At 37.7% G+C, this 23,033-nt stretch overlaps 2 protein-coding genes across 3 annotated transcripts; one reads left to right on the forward strand and one right to left on the reverse strand.

Moving 5' to 3' along the window:
- The first annotated feature begins 233 nt into the window (after window positions 1-233).
- On the forward strand, window positions 234-11,819 carry LOC145780822 (solute carrier family 49 member A3-like). The gene is made up of 8 exons (XM_082592463.1): window positions 234-411; window positions 1,160-1,535; window positions 4,517-4,599; window positions 5,442-5,693; window positions 6,529-6,684; window positions 7,769-7,926; window positions 8,280-8,407; window positions 8,996-11,819. Exons 1-8 carry the CDS (start codon window positions 271-273, stop codon window positions 9,178-9,180), a joined length of 1,479 nt encoding a protein of 492 aa, XP_082448589.1. The 5' UTR covers window positions 234-270; the 3' UTR covers window positions 9,181-11,819.
- Window positions 11,820-12,262: 443 nt separating this feature from the next.
- Window positions 12,263-21,737, reverse strand: LOC145780729 (signal recognition particle receptor subunit alpha-like). Of its 2 annotated transcripts, none has more exons than XM_082592352.1 (14): window positions 21,567-21,737; window positions 21,148-21,231; window positions 20,826-20,986; window positions 19,598-19,755; window positions 18,456-18,576; window positions 17,956-18,115; window positions 17,215-17,309; window positions 16,575-16,696; window positions 15,478-15,564; window positions 14,768-14,940; window positions 14,146-14,359; window positions 13,619-13,744; window positions 13,180-13,316; window positions 12,263-12,860 (listed from the first exon to the last, which is right to left on the reverse strand). In XM_082592352.1, exons 1-14 carry the CDS (start codon window positions 21,687-21,689, stop codon window positions 12,735-12,737), a joined length of 1,887 nt encoding a protein of 628 aa, XP_082448478.1. In that variant the 5' UTR covers window positions 21,690-21,737; the 3' UTR covers window positions 12,263-12,734. The 2 variants fall into 2 exon arrangements, with proteins under 2 accessions (XP_082448478.1, XP_082448477.1); XM_082592351.1 differs by having other exon boundaries at window positions 18,456-18,579.
- Between the last annotated feature and the right edge of the window lie 1,296 nt (window positions 21,738-23,033).

The raw sequence follows: 23,033 nt of genomic DNA on the forward strand, positions 1-23,033 counted from the left end.
TTAACAATAATGCCAATTCTTGTAAACTTTTTATTGAGCAAATTGGTTAAATGTCTTAATCAGATAGTCATATGAAAACGTCTGGCAAATAGTTGATATGGTTAGCAGTTTTCTTCTGTACCGTACTTATAAACTACAAAAGATTATTAAGAAAAGCGGATTTAAGTTATAAACAAGTTGAACTTGAAGCAGTGAAGTAAGCTAATCTTGATATCATTTTCAGAACTGTTATTTTTATGCTGGTAACTAGGCTACACTTGTTTATTTAAAATGAGCTCTGCTAAAGAATTTGAGGTTTTGACTTCGAGCACCACTTCTCAATTGCCCCTTACATCGCCACAATTACGTGTTTACAGTCGCAGATGGTATTTGCTGGCCACATTGTTTATTCTGAATCTTTCAAATGCCATGGTAAGTGTGACTTTGCACATTAAACCATTATTGAAGTTGTTTACACTTTGTTCAAGCATTCTGTTAACTCGTGGATTCTGATTAATTTGTAATGTAAGCTTATGTTTTGAAGATGTTAATTGTATGGTTTTTCTACTGTCAAACAGATGTACTCAGCCAGCAAGTTAACCGAGCTATAGCAAATGGCTATGTTAGTTCTATTTCGTTTAATTAATATAAACGTTCTGTTTTAACTATTTTAGTTATTGAGATTATAATTGAGGTCTTTCATTTGAGTTTACCTTATTATAGGTGCTGTAAAATTGTTTTGATACCATTACATAAAAACTGTTTTCAGTTTTTTGCTTTACCTGTTAACGTATAGGCTACTGGAGTACCGGTACTAATGAAACTTTGGGTGTTTGTAGATTTTAAATCGTTCGACGCCCGGCGCCCGCGCTGATGGTCGGCAACGTCTTTCCTTTATTTCTCTCTCATAAAATCGCGGGTAGCTTAAAACCTACGTCCTACAAGCCCTAAATATGCTTTTGTTTAACTTTTCTACACATTTGAGTGATTGTACCGTACATTACTTTTTGTATGACTAAAATATTTTGTTTATCAGTTAAAGATTTTAAAATTGTTAGTAAACAACATCAGTCAGGTTCAGAAACTTGCATGATACACTACCGTATAATTTATTCATAAAGCTTTCGCCACTGAATATTGTAAAATTTTGTTTAATTTGTAAGCACCTGTTTAATTTCAGATTTGGCTCACTTTTGGACCAGTTGCATATAAAACCGCGGAATTTTATGAAAGTGATTTGGATACCATTAATTTCTTATCTCTTGTCTTTATGATAACTGGGATACCATGTGGTATTGTAGCCACTTGGTTACTGGATACAATTGGGCTGCGGTTTTCTATCATTCTGAGTTCCTGGCTGAATTGTATTGGATGTGTGCTGCGGGTAATAAGTGCTGTGGATGGTATTCTACCTTCAGCCATGATACCATTGGTGTTTGTCGGACAAACCATTGCAGCTCTGGCACAACCATTCATATTATTCGCCCCAACCAAACTTTCTGCTTTATGGTTTCCTGATAGTGAAAGGGCAATTTCAAACATGTTGGCTACAGTTGGTAAGTAGAGTATGACCTTGTAAAAAATCAAGATATGGCGCTCTCAAAGTATTTGCAAATTTTGACAGACTATTTTCCTGTATTCCATACCTTCAGTCTTCGAAATTAGCCTCGGCAATTGCCGAGGTGATTGTCGACGCATATGCATGAATGGCGCATTAGCGTCGGCAATAAAAATGCCGAGGCCACACGAGCGGTTGTAAGGTTAGGGTTAGACATTCCTCCCTGTCATTATGCCACAGCCATAGATTTGTTCCTTAGTCAACAACCTGATTGAGCTCTACGAAAGAGGCGTGTAGATGGGTATCAAAGCACGAAAGCCGCAAAATGTGGACGCTTCATTGCGAACGGCGAAGACAGTGTAGATTTACAGCCAAGCGATGAGCCTCTTGATGTGTCTGATGACGCGACAACCTCATCCTCCGTTACAGCATCTGATGATTCTGATTCTGACAGCTAGTTCTTTATCAAACAGAGTTTGTGTTGGTCGCAGTTGTGCCGAAATTATGTTAGTGTAGTGCAAAGTTACTCAACTAATCTTAAAGGTCCAGTTTGACAAGTTAAATATTTTTAGCGGTCCGGGGAATAAGTTATTTCACACGCATAGGCGTCGAAATAGGGTGGGCCGGGTGGGCGGCGCCCACCCTGCCGTGAAACGAGGGTGGGCAAAATATGTTTCGCCCACTCTGTTTTCATGACACTTATGAAGTGTTCGTTACAATTATTTCCGTTTTTGTTAAACGCTGAATTATCCAACTAACTGCAGTGCAACTTCTTGTTTACGCTATGTCTCTCGCTAGGTATCCGACAGAACAAAGCAATTTCACAACAACGCTGCGTTGAAAAAAGGCGGTTTTTACTGCATTGTTGTTGCTACGGCAACTGCCACACGCTGGAGTCAGCAGCGTAAGGGAATATGAATATGACATCATAATGAACATGACAATAAAATAACCGATACAAACTAAAGACGTACTGAAACAATCGCTTTTTACAAACCTTTTCTCACAAACGTGTTGCTGGATATAAATTGGGGCACTGCGCGATGTTGTAATTTCATTATTGAAAAGTTAAACATGAAGCAAAGTCAAACATTTATTCACGCATTCTTAAAACCAGCTTCCAAAAGGCGTCGAGATGATAACGCTGAAGAAGCCACGTCCAGCACGAATGAACGTAGAGATGACATTGATGAAGAAAGCAATGCTTCAAGGATGGACAGTGGTGAAGTCAATGTCTCAGGCAATGCACCGGTAGTTGTAGAAGACAGCATGAGCCATGGATCTCTTCCTGCTCCATTTGATGTTAGCATGCTGCCGGATCAGCTTCCGGCTCGGGAAGGTCGTATGTTGCAAAGGAAGCTTTTTTCCGAATTCCAGTGGATGCGTCTTAATCCTGATGGTACTTGTTACTGTAGTCACCTGTCCAAACATTTTGCGGCAAATCCGAAGGCGCCACTTTAAAGATAACAGGTCACCAGTCACGCGCTTTTTAGGTCGCAAAGGAAAACATAAAAGAAGTTTGTTTAGTTTAGCAGCGCTCATAAGATCGCAAGGCGCAAGAAAGCAAACATCAAACCTATAAAAGCTTAATTGCTGCAGCGACGCAAAACGCAGTCTTTGTGAGAAAGACTAACCATTGCGAATTTGCGAACATACACATTCAAGGAAATCTGTTTGAAAACTCTCGCCCACCCAGAATTCTTCTCTTCTAAAAAAATCGACGCCTATGTTCACATGCAACCACGAAAGTCGCACGAAAGTTAAACTATCTGTACCAAACCACTTATGGTAGCCTAAAATGTAACTCGGATTGGATTTCTGAGAAAGTGTTGGGGAGTCTGGAATTCGAAGCCCCCCAGCAACTAGGATAATCACAGTAAAAATTGCTTCAGTCCCAATACAAATCTGTTTAAAGAAGCCTTGAAACTTGGCAATGATGTTATTCTTCCAAAAGCTCAAGGTCCACCATCAATTCCCAGAAGGTCTGGATTCGGACCGCGGTCCGCCAGTTGAGTAGCCCTGGTGTAGTGTACTGTATACGTAAATCAAGGCAATCTTCTCGCAGAGAGCTATTAATTTGTTACCGGTACCTGGTTGAGCAATTACTGTTACTTTATGATAATTCAACGTCGCTAGATGTCGAATTAATGTAAAACAAACATAAATTTCTTATTGGGCATTGTTGTTACACAATATAACCCGCTGGAAAAATTAAATCGATTTGTGCTGACTCGAACGTTGAATCAACCCAAAATTAACTTCCTTTTCCTCCCGTGAGTTGTTTAACATGAGTTACTGTAACAGCGTGCGTAATCGCGTTGCCCGCTTTATCCCTACTTTTTTGGTATTATTACATCACAGCAAATCAAACAGTGCGGTCGTGATAGACTACTCACTAGACTACTAGACTACTCACTCGACTACTAAGTTCACAGCAATTGCCGAGGTAATTTCAACTTTTGTCGTTTGGCCTCGGCAACGTTTTTGCCGTTTGGCCTTGCAACGTTTTTGCCGAAGTAAAAGTATGCTAATTTCGAAGACTGTACCTTTATGACTTTAAAAGCCAGTAGTCTGCATCATGAATGATGGTAATGTGGGATATTTTAATGGCAAGTGGGGTCTGTGGCTGAACTTGTATTATATAATAGTAGGAGATATAATCGGAGTTTTAAGTCATATTTTTTATCTTGTGGGTCACCATTTTATATCACGGAAAACTACAACGATATACAAGACAGAAGACATGTTTTTAGATCTTTCACCAATTTTTTTCATAAATTGAAAGACTGAAATTCAAAGTGACCCACTGACCCCTCTCAGATCAAGCAAAACATAACAAAAAATAAATTTGAAAAGTCTATCCATGATATGTTTCATCAAATTTCAATGAAAAAGATGACTAAAGAAATTTGAGATATCACCCATCTGTCAACTTCTACTTATTGGCTAGGTTCAGTTGTACTATTTTACTATTTTCAGCTAATCCTCTTGGAATAATGCTCTCTTACATTTTGTCCCCGATTCTTGCCAAAACATCAACTCGGCCTGATATTTTATTAATGGTGAGTAGTTATAAGGAGCTGCAGTGTAGAATGTGATAGTAATACAGTAATTCTTGCTTACTATCATCCTAGGCTTGGATGATTTTTGTATAGCAAAGGGTGTGGACTTGAATGTGGACAAATAATGTCTTTGCTATACCCATAACATTGCTTACAAAGTAAAAAAAACAACAAGCAATTTTCTTAGTGAAGCCTACAGCAACACCTTTTTGTGTGCATTCTAACTTGTTTAGACAACTGTTTTATGTAGTAGTAGTAGTCCAGTTTTAATCCGGTGATGTCCCCGTTACCGAGGGTGGCCGGATTCACCTCCAAGTGCCGCAATCGTCTTCACACCCTGCCTCCACATCGATCTGTCTAGCGCGTCCTCTCTTGTCAAGCCCACCTTGCTGCTTTCTTCCTCATTTTGCTTTTTCCATGTTTTCTTTGGTCTTCCTTGTTTTCTACGACCCTCCACTTGCAACTCCAGCGCTCTTCTCAAAACATCATCTTCATCCCTTCTCAAAACATGCCCATACCACCTCACTCCATTCGCTTTTGCCAACTTATCAACACTCTCATTCAACCCAAGCAAGCTCATAAGTTCTTCGGTATTCCTTTTTATCATCTTGTAAGTTGGAAAAGTTGATTTGTGAGAAATAAAATTGACTAAGCAATGAGCATTTGTTGTTTATATTTTCGATCATTGCACACGTGAACATTTTGTAATGAAACTATTATCATACATGAATTAAGAATTAGTAGGTCAGTCTCACAATAAAGTATGCCATGAAATTCACAAAGAATTAGAAAGTGGAATATTACTGGAAAACTTTAATTCACTTGTATATATGTTGTTTTAGCTTGGCATCCAGTGTGTTCCTGCTATATTGGCACTTGTCATGGCCACATTTGGCTGGTGGTCCAGTAAGCCGCCATCTCCTCCCACACTAAGTGCTGTCAATGATTCAGAACCTTTTCTTGTTGGCGTGAAGGCTTTGGCTAAAAATTTTCGTTACTACATCTTGTCTTGGTGCGTTGGTGGTGGAATTGCATTGTTCAGTGTGATGACCACACTTTTGTCTCAAATTTTATGCCCATGGGGATATTCTGATGTAAGTATAAATTTATATATATATATACAGTAGTAAGCTTTGTAACTGACTACTTCTCTACAGAATATACCATAAACAGACATAACTGAACAACATGTCTGCTTGTGGCTGAAAAAGTAACCTCTCTACCCAAACAGAATATACTGTCAGAAAATGTAATGCTTTCATAGTCATAAGATTTCACTTTGTTATCTGCAAATTGTTTAATTAGTAAAAATGATTTTATACGTCGGCTTCTATGTTTAATATGTCGTACTTAAATTAAATTTTTTGTCATTAGCTTATTTGTATTTTCCCAACAATGTATCAATATAAACTAAACTAATTAAAGAGCTGTTTTGGTACCCTGAAGTTCTAATAGATACAATTCAGAACAGACCCAGACAGCAAATCAAGCGTTTTTTCTAATAATCTTCTATTGGGTTTTCTTTCCATTGATCAATGCGAAAAGCGGCTGATTTGCTGTCTGGAAACTTCTCCAAAATTAAGTCAAACGTTAGAGGTGATCTTGGATTTTAGATTTAGCTGGTGGTTTCCAAAGCGGGTTATGTAAACTGAAATAAAGTTTGATGAAAAATGAACAACTTCCAAATTGCTTTAAGCTACATCAACTGGTTTGTTGCTGGAGCAATAAATTTCCCCCTTTTTCATCTACGCTCATCAAAGCAACATCGTGAATCTGGGGTGGCAAAAAGATTGACCCTCGAACCTCGACCCCTGAGGCTGATACGACGAAGAATTAAGGAGGAAGGAGTCCCCAGACTTCATTTCACGTGTCCGAATGAAAACACTAAAATAAACTAAATAATTGAATCGATTTCATTCATATTTTCAGACATACGTTGGAACAGTCTGCGTTTCGTCATTGATCGGAGCCGGCTTTTTTGGTGCAGGAATTGCTGGCTTAATTGTGGATAAAACCAAGCGTTTCATTGAAGTAACGAAAGTCTGCTACGCTCTTGCCGTTGCTGGTCTGGTCGTGTTTGCCGTGGTAAGTTGCGAGTATCTTGCTGCACAATCCAGACAACAAATCATTAATCAATCGTTTTTTGCATGGATTAAACGTCTGGATTCACTGCTGTCTGGGAAGGCTTCAACTGATTTCTCTGCGGTGTAAGGAGTAGGTCCATAGTCAACTGCCATCGTATGTTAATAAATGGACTTTGTCATCTGTGGTGACGATTGCAATCATTGGATGGCAAGCATACTGTCTGTTTGCTGCTTCGCTGACATGGTGATGACGTGTAGTTAGGCTTGCGACTTTTCAAGATCGAGTTGATTGATATTGCGATGAGTCCTTGATCGATTGACATATTCACTATTCAGTCCATGTCCTTGACATTGTCCTTCAAAGATGAGCAGAAAAATAGTCAAGTGATTGCATTGTTTTTTCCAGTGTTTTCCAATGTTGCATTTTGAGAGTTATATTTCTGTGGCCAGGCATATCGGCTTTGAATCGATACCATTTCCTTAATTTGTTTTACCCGCAGGCGTACAATCGTTTTGCAGTCGTCTTTTATTAGGGAATTTTTAGTGTCTATATGCGCTGTTTTGTATTAGTACCATTATTTTACTGTATGTTTTTCTCCTACAACTTATTGACGACCTAACATCCATTTTTATTTGCACATGCAATCGTAGAAACAAATAGCTAACTGTTGTCATTAGGCAGGCATAGGTCACCAATGTTTAAATCAAACATATGATGTAGTCGTGCAAACACACGTCTTTCTGCTTTTATCAATTTATGATATTGGTATTATTACGACGAATGCACTTTTACGATTCATGTTTGTAAATATGTTGCGTCATGAAAATTTTCGTTGCGTTTTGCCAAATTGAGACTACTGTTGGCGTATTTGTTATAGTCATCTCATGCCAAATGTAGGATTGTAGGACCAAGTCAAATTTTGAGCAGATTGATCGAAATTTGGTGTGTTCAATCTTTGGCCAGAATTGTTGTTTTTTGCATTATCCGTCACAAAGCAACAACCTGCTTGTGCTTTATTGTGCTGCATTGTTAAAAATAATGCGAGTTCATCGGTCATTTTCTATTAATGTTTAACTTATCACAGATGCACAATCAGACTGGGCAATGGGTCATTATCGCACTCATGTGTGGGGTCTTTGGTTTTTTCGGAATACCGATTTACCCTATCGGCAATGAGCTAGCCGTTGAAACAACTTATCCCGTTGGTGAAGCTACAAGTTCTGGAATTGTTTTTATGCTTGGGTAAGAAGTTACATTATTGTCAATGTTTTCTGAAGTGTCTTCCAGTTTCATGCTATAGGGTTTGTAGCTGAAGTAGTCCTGACGACAAATCGTCCGGCACCAAGTTGAAGTTGATCGCGTCTAACGTGGATTCAGAAATTAACTGAAGGAAAAACGTGATCAGAGCGTTTTGAACGTAAAAGGCAACCTGAAATTAATGGCAAAATCTTTACATCTTGTATAATGTAGTAAATGGTTGATTGCACATTTTTAGTGGTAAAAAATCCGCAGTTGGCATCTTTTCTTTTGTTAACTTTCATTGTTTTCTACAATTTGCTCTTTGAGTTCTAACGTTTTACTATTGGTCTTATCAGACAGCTTCAGGGAATCGTATTGGTTTTGATATTGGGGTCAATCGGAACAAAACTTGACAGCGATGCTATCCCCGGAAACAAGTGTGCGAGCGACAATCTCGGAGATTTAGACATTTGGGATATGTCAGGTGCTTTGCATTCATTGTTTTACTTTAGGGCTAAAATCTTGGGATTTAGTGACTATGGCTGACATCAAAACGTCGTCTGTGTAGCCGAGTGTTGGAAAACGTGGCTGTTTTTGGCTAAGAAAGTCTTGAACGTATGTAATTTCAGTGACACCAGTAAGGATTAAAACATTAAAAGCGACGCTTAATTACATGCTTGAAGGTGGACACGAAGTCTTTTAATGCTCTGAGTTTTAAATAACTTTGTGTTTGTTGCATATGACGACATAGACAGGCTTTGCGTCGTGCATTGGCATAGGTCGCTGTGACTGGTGTGCATAATACGCTCCAGCTTGGTATAAAAATCGGGAAAATTAAAGCCATATACAGCATTGAGCATACAGAATAGTACATACAACACAAAGCAATGATCGATCCTGCTTGTTCGATCGACTGCTGTGCAAATAAAGAGCCACATACTCCCGGCGAGTATCGAACCAGCAACATCGGTCGGACGTCTTCACCACGCAGTCGGAATTGCTACCTGACAAGTTCATCAGCATTGTCACTGGATTCAATTCGTGGTTGTGCATTTAAATTCTTGCTTTACAGTTCCAGTGTATGTGATGGTTGGCTACGCTGGATTTCTTGCAATCTTTTACATACTTGCCTTCCGTACCGACTACAAGCGTTTGAAGGCCGAATCCGGAAGTGAATTATCCGAAAATGATGCTCAGATCTCCGAAGATGCAGCCTACATCGAAGGGAAGTCAATTGACAATATATCGAAACTATAACAAAGACAAAGGTTTGGTCTGGAACAAGCAGCCATTCTATGTTTTGGCACGTCATTGTTTGTTGTGGTTAAAGTGTTGTTGTTCGCCATCGTTTGCAGTGATATAATTTCAATGTTAACCTACTACGGTATTCATTTTTGTTGAATAGCGTATTCGATCCCTTGTTTTTTTTATGTTTTTGGCTTTCTTTTGACCAAACGCTACAGTTGTTGCTACTTAGTATAAAAGGCTTGATCATGAAACACTAATTGAAAAAAATATTGCATTAATTCGACAAATGGCTAGTATTGAATTGAATGCACCACACGAGCAAAATCAACTACAAGCACGTCCACTATGTATCCAGGATTTTCACTAATTGGTAACTGCACTCAATTATAGAGAAACGAAGCTTCATAGATGAAGACATGGTTATGCAAAACATTAAATTTGAAGATAATTTTTATAAACCTAAGTGGAATGTTCACTGATTACAATTGCAGTAACCTGTACCAGTGTATCACACTTAGCACTTCATAGTTACAGAAGTTTCAATTTTTTATGTTTGTTTTTTTGTTTGCCGTATTTTCAAAGTCTTAACCACTCTGTTAAAATGGTTTCTAAACTTTTTTTTTGCTATGGCTTAGCTCTGTCATCCTGCATTACAACTACAAGTATGTTCAGCAATGAAATGTTTTCCACTAACGCTGTGAAGCTCTGCGATAGTTTGCATTTAACATTGTGCCCTATTGCTTCATACAGCTAGAAACTCAGGTCACTGGTTTTAGAATTCACTCATCAATTTTAAATTGATGGTGTTTCCAATCCATCACTTTCTTGAAATTTTATTATCTTGCCTCCAGTTGTCATTTAAAAAAAAAAATTTTTTTTGTTGATGTTTTAAAAACTTAGATTCATATTTTGTAGTGTGCGGTAACACTTAAAACAGTATTCGACGACTTTCACACATATGGCGGTGCAGCAAGCCACCAAGCCAGTAGCCTACTTTCTTCTGCCACAAGTTTCGAGGGTTTCCAGTGTTTTGATTTATTTATCCATCTCTATAAAAAGGCATCGTTTTTAGTAGCTTATACCAAATGGTCGGCTCGGGAAAGGCAATTATATTTATTTCAGAATTAATTTCGGTACAGGAAAGAATGCATTACATTGAGAATGGTAGACTGGCTAGGTGCCTACCCATTACCCAAGTTTAAGAACTTTATCTCTTTGATTTCCATAATATGCATCTCTGGTCTGACATTGCCTGCGTTTCAATTTTAAATTTAAAGGACAAAAACGTTATTAAACTGAGTGTAAAAACGCTAACATTCTCAATGCATTCGCTTTTTTATTTTTGAATATTTGCAATTCTTTATTTCACCTTTTGGTTGACTTATTATGCAGCTAAATGGAAGTAACAAATTATTTAAGACTCTAGCAGCTTCTGGACCGTTCCAGAGTTTGTGGTAGCTTTGTCTTTAAAGTTTATTATCAGATTACGTTGATAGCAATGTTATACAATGTCAATTTTACTGATTTTGTATTCATCGTTTCTACTAAAACCGTTGCAAAAACGCCACGTTTCTTTTCTATAGCTGCACGACCAATGATTTTGTACCTTACATTGCATCATACTCAAGTTTTGCAATATATCTTGACTTACTACATTTGAAGAGATTTACATTTCTGAGTTGATGTGAAGTTTATTATTATTCATTAATGGTGATTGTAGCAACATAAACGAGGTGAATGTGAGATTTCGTGTGCGCTTTCTTGCAGCCTAACTTTATTGGCTTAGTATTTTAAATTTACTTTAGGTGTAGGCCTACTTTTTCTAAAAGATGCATATTTTTCTTCATTGTGAGTGCGAGTGTTTTTGGTGCAGATGAATTTTAATTTAGGCTTATCATATTAGAAATTGATTGAATGAACTTTTAAATTATATAAATCATTGTACAGTTAAATATCCAAACATTTCTTTGCAATTTATTCCTTTTTATTAGATTTTTGTCCAAATTACCTAAACTTGTTAAGGTCTCTAGCCAAATTTCAATGTTTTTCTACTTTATTTTAGCAAGATGTCCAAATTTTTGTAAAGCAGAAAAAAATTTATATGTAAACTTTCATATTCCTAGAAAATCTTTCAGCCGCCTATCCTTGTTGATGTTTAATCCACCCACTTAATGTGATGTTAAAACGACTTTCCAGATGAACTCGTGCCATCTTGCGTTTCGTTTTTATTCCAAATCTGTCCCACGTAGACCTCACCAAATGTACATTACGTGCAATGCGTTAATGTTTTTTACCAACTGAAGGACAGCGGTACCATCAAGCAGGTCTGAAGTTGACATCATTGTATTCGCAGAATTGAATGCATTTGGATTCTGAGCAGTTTAGATTCGTAAAGATGCATTATTTTTTTAATAACATCGCTCAGGCACATCTTAAGGTACCAAATAGGAATGTACTATGCATGTGTATTTGTTCGCTGTGGAAAGGTTTCTACATACATAGAAAATGAATACCAGTGTAAATGTTTAGATGGCAATCTAATTATGTAATTGTCACTGTGTTGTTAATCTGTCTGTATGTTTGTGTAATTTATCAGCTAAATTGCAGGCGCGTGTTTACGAAGCGAAGTGTAAAGTGAATCAATCCTAGTGGTGTTGCTGCTGCTTTTCACAACAGGGGTCAGTTGAGCACGATCCAATAACATAGTCGCTTCAACAGATCTCAGCCAAGCATCGATTTAAATGTGAGACAAAGATACGCCACCTGTGATATCTCTAGCTAGTCCGTCATAGCAACTCGTTTCTCACTTGTATGGATTTGTTGCAATATTCAACACATTACACTAGGGTTAAAGTTCTTCTGCCACTGCAACGCAAATTGAAGTCGTTTTTACTTGGATTTGTGAAATACTGACAGGCCTGAGTGAGTGACAAGCTAGTGCTGTTTTAGAATGGGGTTAAATGTGACTCAAATTAACTTCTCTGTTGATCATAAGCGAGTGATGGAGTCACCTTTTAACTGTTCCTTCCAGAAACTGGATTGTCCTGGTCAAATTGCCAGAACGAAGTGTCTCACGAAGCACACAAGTCAGTCCAATTTCTAATGCACTATATTCTCTTCCAACATTTTATACAAAAAACAAAAATACAATAAACTCGGCAGCTCGAATTCAAACAACCAATTATTGCACAGCACAGAATCATAGCAAAGTCAGAAAACCAACTGTTGCAACTTTAGTCAGGATGCTGTATCATTGTCACAACATTCCTTCATTATTTTCAACTCTTGAATGAACGGGAAGAACACACTGCATTTTAGTAATTCGAATCTTCTTGTTGGATGTTGCACTATCAGTTCTGATTTCATGTCCAGATTAGCAGAAAACAGTCTCACAGCAACATCTTTGGCTGCCGCAGAACGTTTTTTTCTTTTCTTGAAACGCTTTTTGATTAGAGTATCGGTATTTCACCCAAGAAAATTGTCACCAAGATACACTGCAGTCTAAATCTTTTTTCCGCAAACAAAACCATCTGTACATACATTGTTTATCATGGTTATGCTCCTCACTTAAGCAAGGAGTGGACCACAGCCTTGGCGTTCAGACTACGTAGGTCAGGATACGATTGACCTGTTCCGACGAAGACTATTGGCTGGCCAGTGGTGTACGTCATCGATATGGCAGCTCCCACCTGCAAATTTACAAATAGTTTCGATGGGGATTTGGTGACGTAAAGAATATCCTGTGGTGCCGCAATCTTCCTCTCCAGTCTGCAATTATTCTACAGTTTTGCCATAAAAAACTGCAAGGCGTCATGGGTTAGTAAGTGAAGTGTTGCCAACTGACGATGACGCAGAATGGCATGAAAAAGAGATAACGAAACTTACTCCTATACATCTTTTCATCGTCACAAGATCTTAAAATGATCTAAAAATGACAAGTTTTGCAATTTGGGAACATTTGTAGTTTTTAAAAAGGCTTTGAATGAGCAGAAAGTTTACAAAAACTACCTTGTCGTCAATTGTGTCAAACTTTGTGAGAACGATGCCATCGATGAGTCGTGGCTTATTCTCTTTGGAATGATCCGCCAGTGCTTGATTGAACTTCACCAGCTGGTCCACAGCTTCATTGCCAACTAAGGCCTCACCTGTTGAATGGAAACAAATGGAGTGACCTGCTCGAAAGTGGAGGTCGCAACATGGACTGCTACAAACCAAGAAATCATAACAAGGCCATATATCTGGTAACGCAACAAAACTGCCATCGTGTTTCATAAACAACGAGTTTAATGAAGCAACTGCTGCTCATAACTCTCGCCAACAGTGCTTTTGGTAGATTAATCACGCCTGATATCTGTGGGAGTCATAAAGGTGAAAATCCTAAAGTTGTTCTATTTTACATTGATCCAAAATACACAGACGAGCAATTTTGCGAGCAGGGGTGGCTTACCTACAAAGAGTACCAGGTCAGGATTGTTGACGGTGATGAGTTTAGCAAGAGCTCGCATGAGCGGTTCATTGTCTTGCATCCGCCCAGCGGTGTCCACCAAGACCACATCATACCGCTGCTCTTGCGCTAGAAATAATAATATTATTGTTTTATGCACAAAGTAAAATGCACAAAAACGCAACGTGTGTGTGTATGTGTTTCACAACGTAAATTTAAGTAATTTGTATTGCCCTAAGTATAGCATTAAAACTTATTCACATACAAAATTATCCTAGACAAGCTTCAATCAGTTTACCATGCTAGATATCGATTAAAAAGATCATCTTCAATTAAACTTATTCAAACAAATTCTCAACAGAAAACTATCATACGCAAAGCAAACTTCTATCTGCTTGATGCGACTCGGAATGTTTCAAATAGATTTAACACATCAAACCTTCAAGAAAGTTCAAAATCAGATGTTGAAAATTCGTTTTGTTGAACACGCTAAACCCAGGTAAATCCTAAGTACAGCAGCACGCACTTACCAGATTTAATAGCTTGCATTGCAATGCCGGCTGCGTCTTTGCCGTAACCTTTTTGAAATAATTGCACATTATCTCTTCCCCCATGCATAGATGGAGGGTGAAGAGCGCTCAGTCGGGCGGTGTGAGTCAGCAGCTGCTCGACTGCGCCAGCACGGAAAGTGTCGCATGCGGCGATAAGAACTCTGAATCCATTCTCCATCAACCAAAAGCAAATCTAAAAACCGAAAAATATTTGAATCAGTAGAGCCAATTCTTCCCCATTGCCAGCAGTAGGCCAATTAGTGAGGGCTCACTGGCACAGCGAGCATTGCTTTTCGCTCATTTCCTACGTGTTGTGACTACGTTAGCTAGTTAGACTACGCCAGTCAACAAAATGTTTCTCGACAGGGGAATTATAATGAGTTGTAGATGTAAGATATGCCCTGATCACTTTTTGCAACCACTCAACCGAGGCCAACTTAATAACCAAAGCACTGTCGGACGTCGGTCGATATCAATACTACTGTATCTACACTCGGCTACAGAGAAACAATGTCTCAGAGTTGAAAGCAGACAAATGTGGCTTACGGTAATGCAAGGCAATGGTATTATATAACCTTGCCTAAAAAAAACTAAAACCTACTTTCGCCAAATTGGTTGATTTCCCGACGCCGTTCACTCCACAGAATGTGATCGTATACGGACGCCCTGCCCGTTGGGCTTCTAGTACGTCCCGAAGAATATCAACTCGCCTTTTTGGAGTCAAGATTTGCACCAAAGAATCCTGAAGGCTTTGCTTTACAGTTGAAGCGATGGCTAAACAAAAAAAATACAAGTATTCACAAAGCAGCGAAACAAAAGCGTTCTCATGTTTTTGGGTTTTGTGAGTAATTCTGCCTACATCACAACCCACTACTTTGTTTAAAACAATAATCATTATTTTTTTTTATTTGTTGTATTTGAACTTATACCTGCTGGTTAAGATTCAAATTAAGCGGACGGGAAAACAACAAAGCCAATTTGCGTAAATTAAGCATGGCGTTAAGCAACCGCGTGCACCACAAGGGTGGCAGCCAGATGTATTTTCATGTATCAGGCAGACGATCTCTCTGGCTATAGCTATTACTTTAAGAACATTCAGGTGTGACATGACGCTCTCAGAGAGGGGGGGAAGCAATCACCATACTGCCTCAGACAAAAAAGGTTTGGGCGTGAAGATAAGCAGGACACTGGCGTCACATGAAATTTAGACAGCCCCTTTCTTGGTAGGAGAGTAGCACTTATGCCCAAGTATTAACACTATGATTCACCAACACGCTCCACCATGCGTTCAAATAACGAAACTCTGCTTACTGCTAAATGTGCCGAGGACTTTCCCTTCCAGTTTGGCAGCAACTGAATCGCACATTTTCTCTGCAATATCGGCAGCAACATTTTTTCCTGAAAAAAGAAGGGAGATAAACCTGAAATAAAAGTCGTTGTTTTGGAATGGGAAGATTAGCTGCAGACCGTACAGAGCAAATGCAGAAAAAACTATCCGATATACATTTTTTTTTCATCTTGGGAAAATTTCCATATCTCAAACGCATTCGTTCTTTAGTTTAGATTATATATCGATGCTCTTTTTTATTTTGCTAGTTCTAGTGACAGTTGCAGATCTTTTTTCACGTTGAAACGAGATCACATACACAATTTCGCATACAACTAACAGGCCATCTGCATAAAATGGGTTACCCTTTTCGTTTCGCAGTCCTATCTCCAATGGAAGCGTTTACAGCAATCAGGAAACAAGGCCACTTCCTTAAAAGCAGCGACGACAGTCAGAAAGTGTTACATTCATTAACAAAACTTTAACATGTTTCAACTAAAGCCGGACGTGGAAAACGAAAAAGAATCTTATTTGCAAATCAAAAAATGCAAAAAAACATTATCTTCGAGCGAGGTAGTAGCTTATTGCTCCAGCACAACATATCAGTACAGTCTGCGTCCGTAATTCGTGTAACTACAAGGGGTCATTTTTTGACGATTTCGTTAGCTTTGTTTCCAGCCGAGTGTAGGTGAAAACACGATGTCTAGCAGCAATATTGAACAGAGCACACATTTAAACCTTTACCAGGCTCTTATATTAAACTGAAGCCGGAATGCACAAACAAGCAGTAGTGGTCCACCTGTGCTACAGGTACTTTGATAGGAGGCGAATTTTACAGAAAAAGATTTCAAAACTTTAAAACTTGTTTTTGACGTCTTTTTTTATTTGGTATTATGTAAAGTGATGAAAATCAGTAATGGTTACCGAGAAAACTGAAAAGTTTGGGTGTTCATCAGAATTATTATCTCTTCTAGCAGGAGTTGCAGCGTGTATCTGATGAATGCGAAAATAAAGGCAGAAAAATAGGAGTTGTTTTATTGCTTCACTGAAGTTTAGCGCACTATGGCAAGGGAGCACTTACCAATGAGATGATCACGCATCTTCTCGAGAGCAGGTTCGAGAGTTTCTTTCGTTAGAGCTTTTGCGCTGACCAGACCACGAAACATCGAAAATATACCACCAGAAGACGTCGTTTCAGCATCACTGAGGTGATAAATGATGCAATGTCTCAATATTAAGTTAAAAATATCGTTTGTAAAAACTTGATTCACAAACAAGTATATGTTGTCAGAATTTTCGATTCATGTATAGCGTGCTGATTAACATTATCATTCGTCTTAGCACATGACTAGAGAACTGTGTTCCGAAAGCTAATGCAATTCGTTATTACCACAGCGAACTCGCAGCATCAGGTTAAAACAGGTTATTAATCTCTACATTGTAAAGTAAGCAACGATCATGCTGCTGAAAGCGAAACTCAATCTATTACATTCACATAAAAGTTTGTTTCAGGACTTCAAAAACACTCACTCGCTGCTTCAAGAATATCTCCTGATAACAATAACTGTGTGCTTGTATATAGCGCTGTGCCCATTTCAGATATGTGTTGGTCTCAGCATAAAGCAGACAGACTCAAGCATCGAATGAGATTCAGTTTGAAGCTACAGTATGTCTGCTTTGCATAAAAGTCTTAAGCTCTTTAGTGAACGCATTCAACGTACTTTTCACCGGCTTCATCTGAATCTACGTAACTGTCTGACGAGTCACTGTCGACCTCCAAGTCTGGAATGTGACGAGATACATTGACCCAGGCGCGCTGCAAGAATATTTATATCCATAGTTGTATTGTTATATCAGTCTTTCATATGCAGTAGCAGTTTACAAGTACCACGGTACGTGTATTTGTAATCTGTAGGTCGCTGCAGCACATGAGGTATTTTGAACTGTAGACACTTTACACAGGACAATTTTTCAGTCTGAACCAGCAGGCTGCAGTCATTGTGACCATTCTAGCACTCAGCCAGAGAGTTGATTCTTGCTTTGAACTTTGGTAATTCCAGGAGAAAAAAGAGTAATAGCAGGGGTTGGAATCGAACCCACGTTATCAAAATGACTACTTCCCTAACCCTCAAAACGCTAGACCACCTGCCGACGGCGAAACGTTTACTTAATGATTGCAATCAGCTGATTTAAATCTTGCCTTCTGATTAGTTAATAAACCTTGTCTGCTGCAGCGACCTGCAGATAACGAACACGCCCAGTCGCCCACGATACAGGTATTTCAAAATCTTGGCAAACCTATGACGTATTACCTTCGTATAGATCGAGAATATCTTAAAATAATATAACCAGTCCACATTATTTCATAACTTATACACTTGTAATAAATTTTACATTCATGATTTAGATTTGTCGCGAAAACAAAAAGATATTCGTATTAATCACATAACAATGTAACTAACCTGTTCTTCTGTCAAGTCCTCCCCTGGGTCTGACACGCCATTGGTACCAGGCTCATCAGCTTTATTGCTAAAGTCAAGAGCAGCCGCATCTAGGGCTGTGCCACCATTGTCCCACACTCGGCTCACCTTCTCACGCTTCTTTGACTTGAGCGGTTTTTTCCTTAAACACAAATTGTGTAAATTGCTAACTCAAATTGTTGCAGGGACTCCAAAGCATGGGCTGAGTAGTGGGTACTGGACAATGATGGAATCGGGACTTATGTAGATGTTATATTGTTGTTAATAGCTTTCTGTTTTGTTACCACGCAGCTTGAAAATGTAGTATCATAAAACGCGATGCAGCACAATTTTTGATAATTTACTGGTAAAAGCTAAGACATTCATTGCCTACTGAATCCCAGTCGGAAAACAAGATCTTTTTTACACTGATTCACAGTCTGGATCAACGTTGAATCAATGTAAAAATGACGAATTTTGAAGTCTGGGAACATCATACTCACGAGCCACCACCCGGTCGCTTCTCAGACTTTGCCAATTTCTTCGCCATCATCTCCCGTCGCTTCAGTATCTCGGGAGAGTCAGTGATAGAACTTGACTTGGGAGATGACTTCGACTGAGCAGCTGCTGCAAATATTTCATAAAAATTACGTTGTTACAAATACGCAGCAGTGTGGTAAAAATGATAACTTTTGTGCACTGAAGCCCCAGACAGCAAAATCCATCAATGGAAAAATGACGGATTTTGCTGTCTGGGGCTGGCAATCCCACAGCTAGCAAATGTTCATGTTTTACAGCATTTGAAAATCACCAGATGTCGAAGCGATGTGCAAATGGCTGCGTACACCAGATGGGTTGGCGATTAACGCAAATTTCGATAAACAGAAAGAAGCAAGCACGTTTTTATTTTTATGTTATTAAAAAGAAACCTGTATAATAAAGAATCAAAAATTTTTTGTGAGTATACAATGTAACGAAGTTGCCAAATGGAAACAACCAAGTATTCATGTCACCGGGTTCTACCTCTAACATGACACATAATGAGATTTGATGACGTAGTTTTATGGAATATATATCAAGCGTTAAGCAGTCAATTAAATAATAATCAAATAGTTCAGCAATTCTAACAGATGAACAAATTAACTCTGAACACTTAAACAGCAATAAACTCGAACTTCGTATATACAACTCCCTCAATCGCTAACAACTACAATAAATCCTTTTGCAATGAACGGCAAGATAGGCCTACTACTGAAAACGACGCGGCCATTTATAGCTAATTTGCATTGAACACAAACTTTCCGAAACTACGGTAATGTTAGTTACGCCACAATTACTAAATCTTGAGGCCAAACTTTGCAACATGTCTATTGTCTATGATGTCACTTACTCAACAATATTCAGTCAAGTTAGGAAAGTTTCTAGAAATACAAGAGTGTAGAATTATCTAGAAGCATATTTAGCAACAGAGGCTGCGCAATGCTTGGTAAATGACCAACTTTCACTTTAGGACAAACGATCGACTTTTACAGAGAAACTAAAGGAACTGAAATAGCACACATGGCCATATAGAATGTAGCCTGCTGCCTGAGCTACACATATTGATTGTGGTGACAATTCACAATCACAGATTAAAGAAACCCACTATTTTTATCAGTAGCTTTGGCGGTTTCCTTGTTCGATATAACACTAACTCCATTTTTCTTCTTTTCAATGATCAAGGATTTCACTGTTTTCTTCGCTTTGTCGGATTCGTCAAACCTTTTCATTTTCGGTGCGGCAACAACGCTGTCTTCTGCTTTCCTGCATATTTGTTACACATTGATTTGTATACCATCAGACCAGGATAAATGAATGCTTTTAGCAGCCTTTAGCTGGCTCAAATCTTCCTTTCATACAAAGATAATTAATTACCACAAATTATCATGATTTGAAGGAATAGTAATAGCTTTAACTTCAAACTATGCATGAACGCTTAAGCCTACAACAGGCATGGCACACAATGAAGAGAAGAGCTTCAAATATATAATACATCCTTCATCAATCTTAAAAAGCACAATGGGCTGCAAGTTGGGAAGTAATGCGAATCCCGTACACGACACAATGACGAATATGACGCGGAACAAATGACACAAGACTGCAATAACTTCTTATCAAAATGCCACAGTGAAGACCTGTGCGGTTGTTGAAGATTTGAGATTGCTGGTTTGCTGGTCTGTATCATGATATTGTCAAAGTTCGCATTTTGCCCCCTATACTTTTACCTAGATGCATCATCATCATCCAAACTGTCATATGTTATGTATTTGAGCTTGTGAGTATGCCAGTAACCTGGTAAACTGTTTTAATTATTGTTTTTAAGATTTTAAATTAGACATTTGTCCATAAAGATAATAAAAAAGTGATTCAAGAACCTTTTTAACTTTGCTTTGGTAAGAGTTAGACAAATAGACAGTAGACACTGGTATTTAGTTTTGCTATACTAGCACCATAAGTGACATCTTTGAACAGCACAACCTCAGCAACAGATACCGGTACAAGTCTTACATTTATAATTCAAGATGGCATTGTGGCATTCAGGTAAGAAGACATTAGAAGCCTCAAGCATTTAGATCAAGCATTCGAGTTGAAGTCATTTGGTCAGTGATATAAAGACTTGCTCCGAGAAGATCAGGCATTGGAGGTTTATGGCAATTGTACTCAGTGGAATTTTCACCTTGTTACTTGTTTGAATTCAAGTTATTTCAGTTTGTGGCCACATGTTCCTGATGGAGCTTACAATTATATTGCAAGTTTAGTTATATATACTGCTGTAATCTTACAAAGGTTAACTAACACCAAAATTTAAATAGTAGCTAGATTTTCAAAATTACTTCAGTATGGGACTGAAAGTATTTCCATAATCAAACTTTGTTGTGAGAATAGTAAGCGACCCATCAAGCAATTTTTGACGATATCTATCACGAAAATTCCGATGAACGTCATCCAATAGTTTGTCCACATAAAGTAAAGTCAACACACGCTGGTACCCAACCTGGAAAAATTAGATTAACCAGTTAACAACTAGAAAAATCATATTAACCAACATTGAAAAGATTCATTCCTACAATACAGCCAAGTCATACGCATAGTTTATTCACTGAATGCCCAATCAAGTCAGATTTTCTTAAGTTACGGTACCAATAAAACACATACCACAAACACAAGTTCAAACTCGTTGTCTAGTTTATATTTCATCTTTAATGCTTCATAGCTCAATTCAGCACTTCCTCCTCTCTCCTGAAGACAAGAAAAATAAATTAATCATTAACACGTCAAATCTGAATGACTAAACATAACATAAATTTATCATACAATTCATATAGGCAATATATATATGATTGTGCGGCTAATTAAAATAACTCTCCGAATCTGTTGAATGTGCGGCTATATTTAAACAAAAATTTACAGAACTAAAAAAAACATACAAGATAGATTCAATTACGACATAAGATTTTCTGACAATTAAATGTCTAAACATCAAATATATATAATATTTAAAACTTTTATGCCATATACGATATCATGCAAAACCTCTCCTGGTACAACACGTATATAATATATATATATATTACCTGTAGAATTACAGTCTTAATAAGAGCATTGATAGGATCAGTAAAGTTAAATTTGGCCCCTTGGAAAGTGTAGCACCACAGAACAAGACCTCCTTTGCTAAAAACAGTGAAAAAGTCTAACATGTTTAATAAATTACAATTTGTTAACAAAAATGGAGCAAGTTTTGATTGTTTTCTATAAAAAATAACATGTTGAAACAAAAACAATTAAACTTTTAACATAAACAATAAACATGAGTTATAAGAATATTTTTGTGTTATTCATATACAATCAAGACTACCATACTGTTCTAATTTTTAAGATTTGTTCTTAATTTGAAGCAGTACATCTTAGAAAATAGTTCTGTCCTCATGTCTAAGAAATGTCTTTATTTTTTACCTGCCTCTTATTGTTTTTTGCGTTGTGATGATCAGAAATAAAAACAAATTGAACAAGGAAGTGGCTATTTTTCCACAATCAGGTGTTGCCAGAGTTAGGATTAAAGTTAGGAAGGGTTAAGGTAAGGGTTAGAGTTAAGAATAAGATTAGGGTTTTGATCTTCTCAAGACTAAAAAAAAATTCTAAAATACAAGTTTTTGTTTTCAACAGCTTTAAACTTCTCTCAAATTAGGGCAAAATTCCTTATCTGGCAACACTATTGAGGCTATTATTACACTATATAGTGTAAATATAGCCACAGCCTTGAAACAAACGGTAGTCAGCACCAGTGCTTCCACTTTTACAAAGCTAGATTACCACTTATATTACCACATTGTCCTCAGATTACCACATATTTTACTGTGATTTTCTTTCCGATTTTAACCGTATTTCAACTTACTTTTACATTAACAAAGTGGCTATTTTACCCACTTGTTGCCATGGTTACAATCAGGTGTTGCCAGAGTTAGGATTAAAGTTAGAAAGGGTTAAGGTAAGGGTTAGACTTAGGAGTAAGGTTATGGTTTTGATCTTTATGTACCCAAAACTTAAAAAAATTTCCAAAATACAAGTTTTTGTTTTTAACAGCTTTAAACTTTTCTCAAATTAGGACAGAATTCCTTATCTGGCAACGCTATTATTTGGCTATATTTACACAATATAGTGTAAAATAAGGTCAAAAATAACTACGGTACTCAGTTTATTAACAGTAGGCCTACCGGTTATGAACAGTTATTAAAACGTCCGAAATAAGTAAACAAAGTACTGTATTGACACTGCAGCTAGAATCTGAAAGACATCTTGACTATGAATATGATCACCCTACGACTACGTTCAAAGTCAAAAGTCAGGACGCATGTCGCATGCTATCATAAGTACGGTAGTTTTGTGCATATCTGTTCGATTTCGGAAGACAACAGTTTAAATGCTCTTATTTGTTGATAGTATTTTATGTCAAATTTATAATTTCCACATTTTGCCAACATTTCCATATTACCACAAGCATGATGAAATTTCCACAATTGTGGTAATTTCCACCAAAGTGGAAG

The sequence above is a fragment of the Aplidium turbinatum genome, chromosome 12 (assembly GCF_918807975.1).
Source record: "Aplidium turbinatum chromosome 12, kaAplTurb1.1, whole genome shotgun sequence".
In the NCBI taxonomy this organism is placed as follows: domain Eukaryota; kingdom Metazoa; phylum Chordata; class Ascidiacea; order Aplousobranchia; family Polyclinidae; genus Aplidium; species Aplidium turbinatum.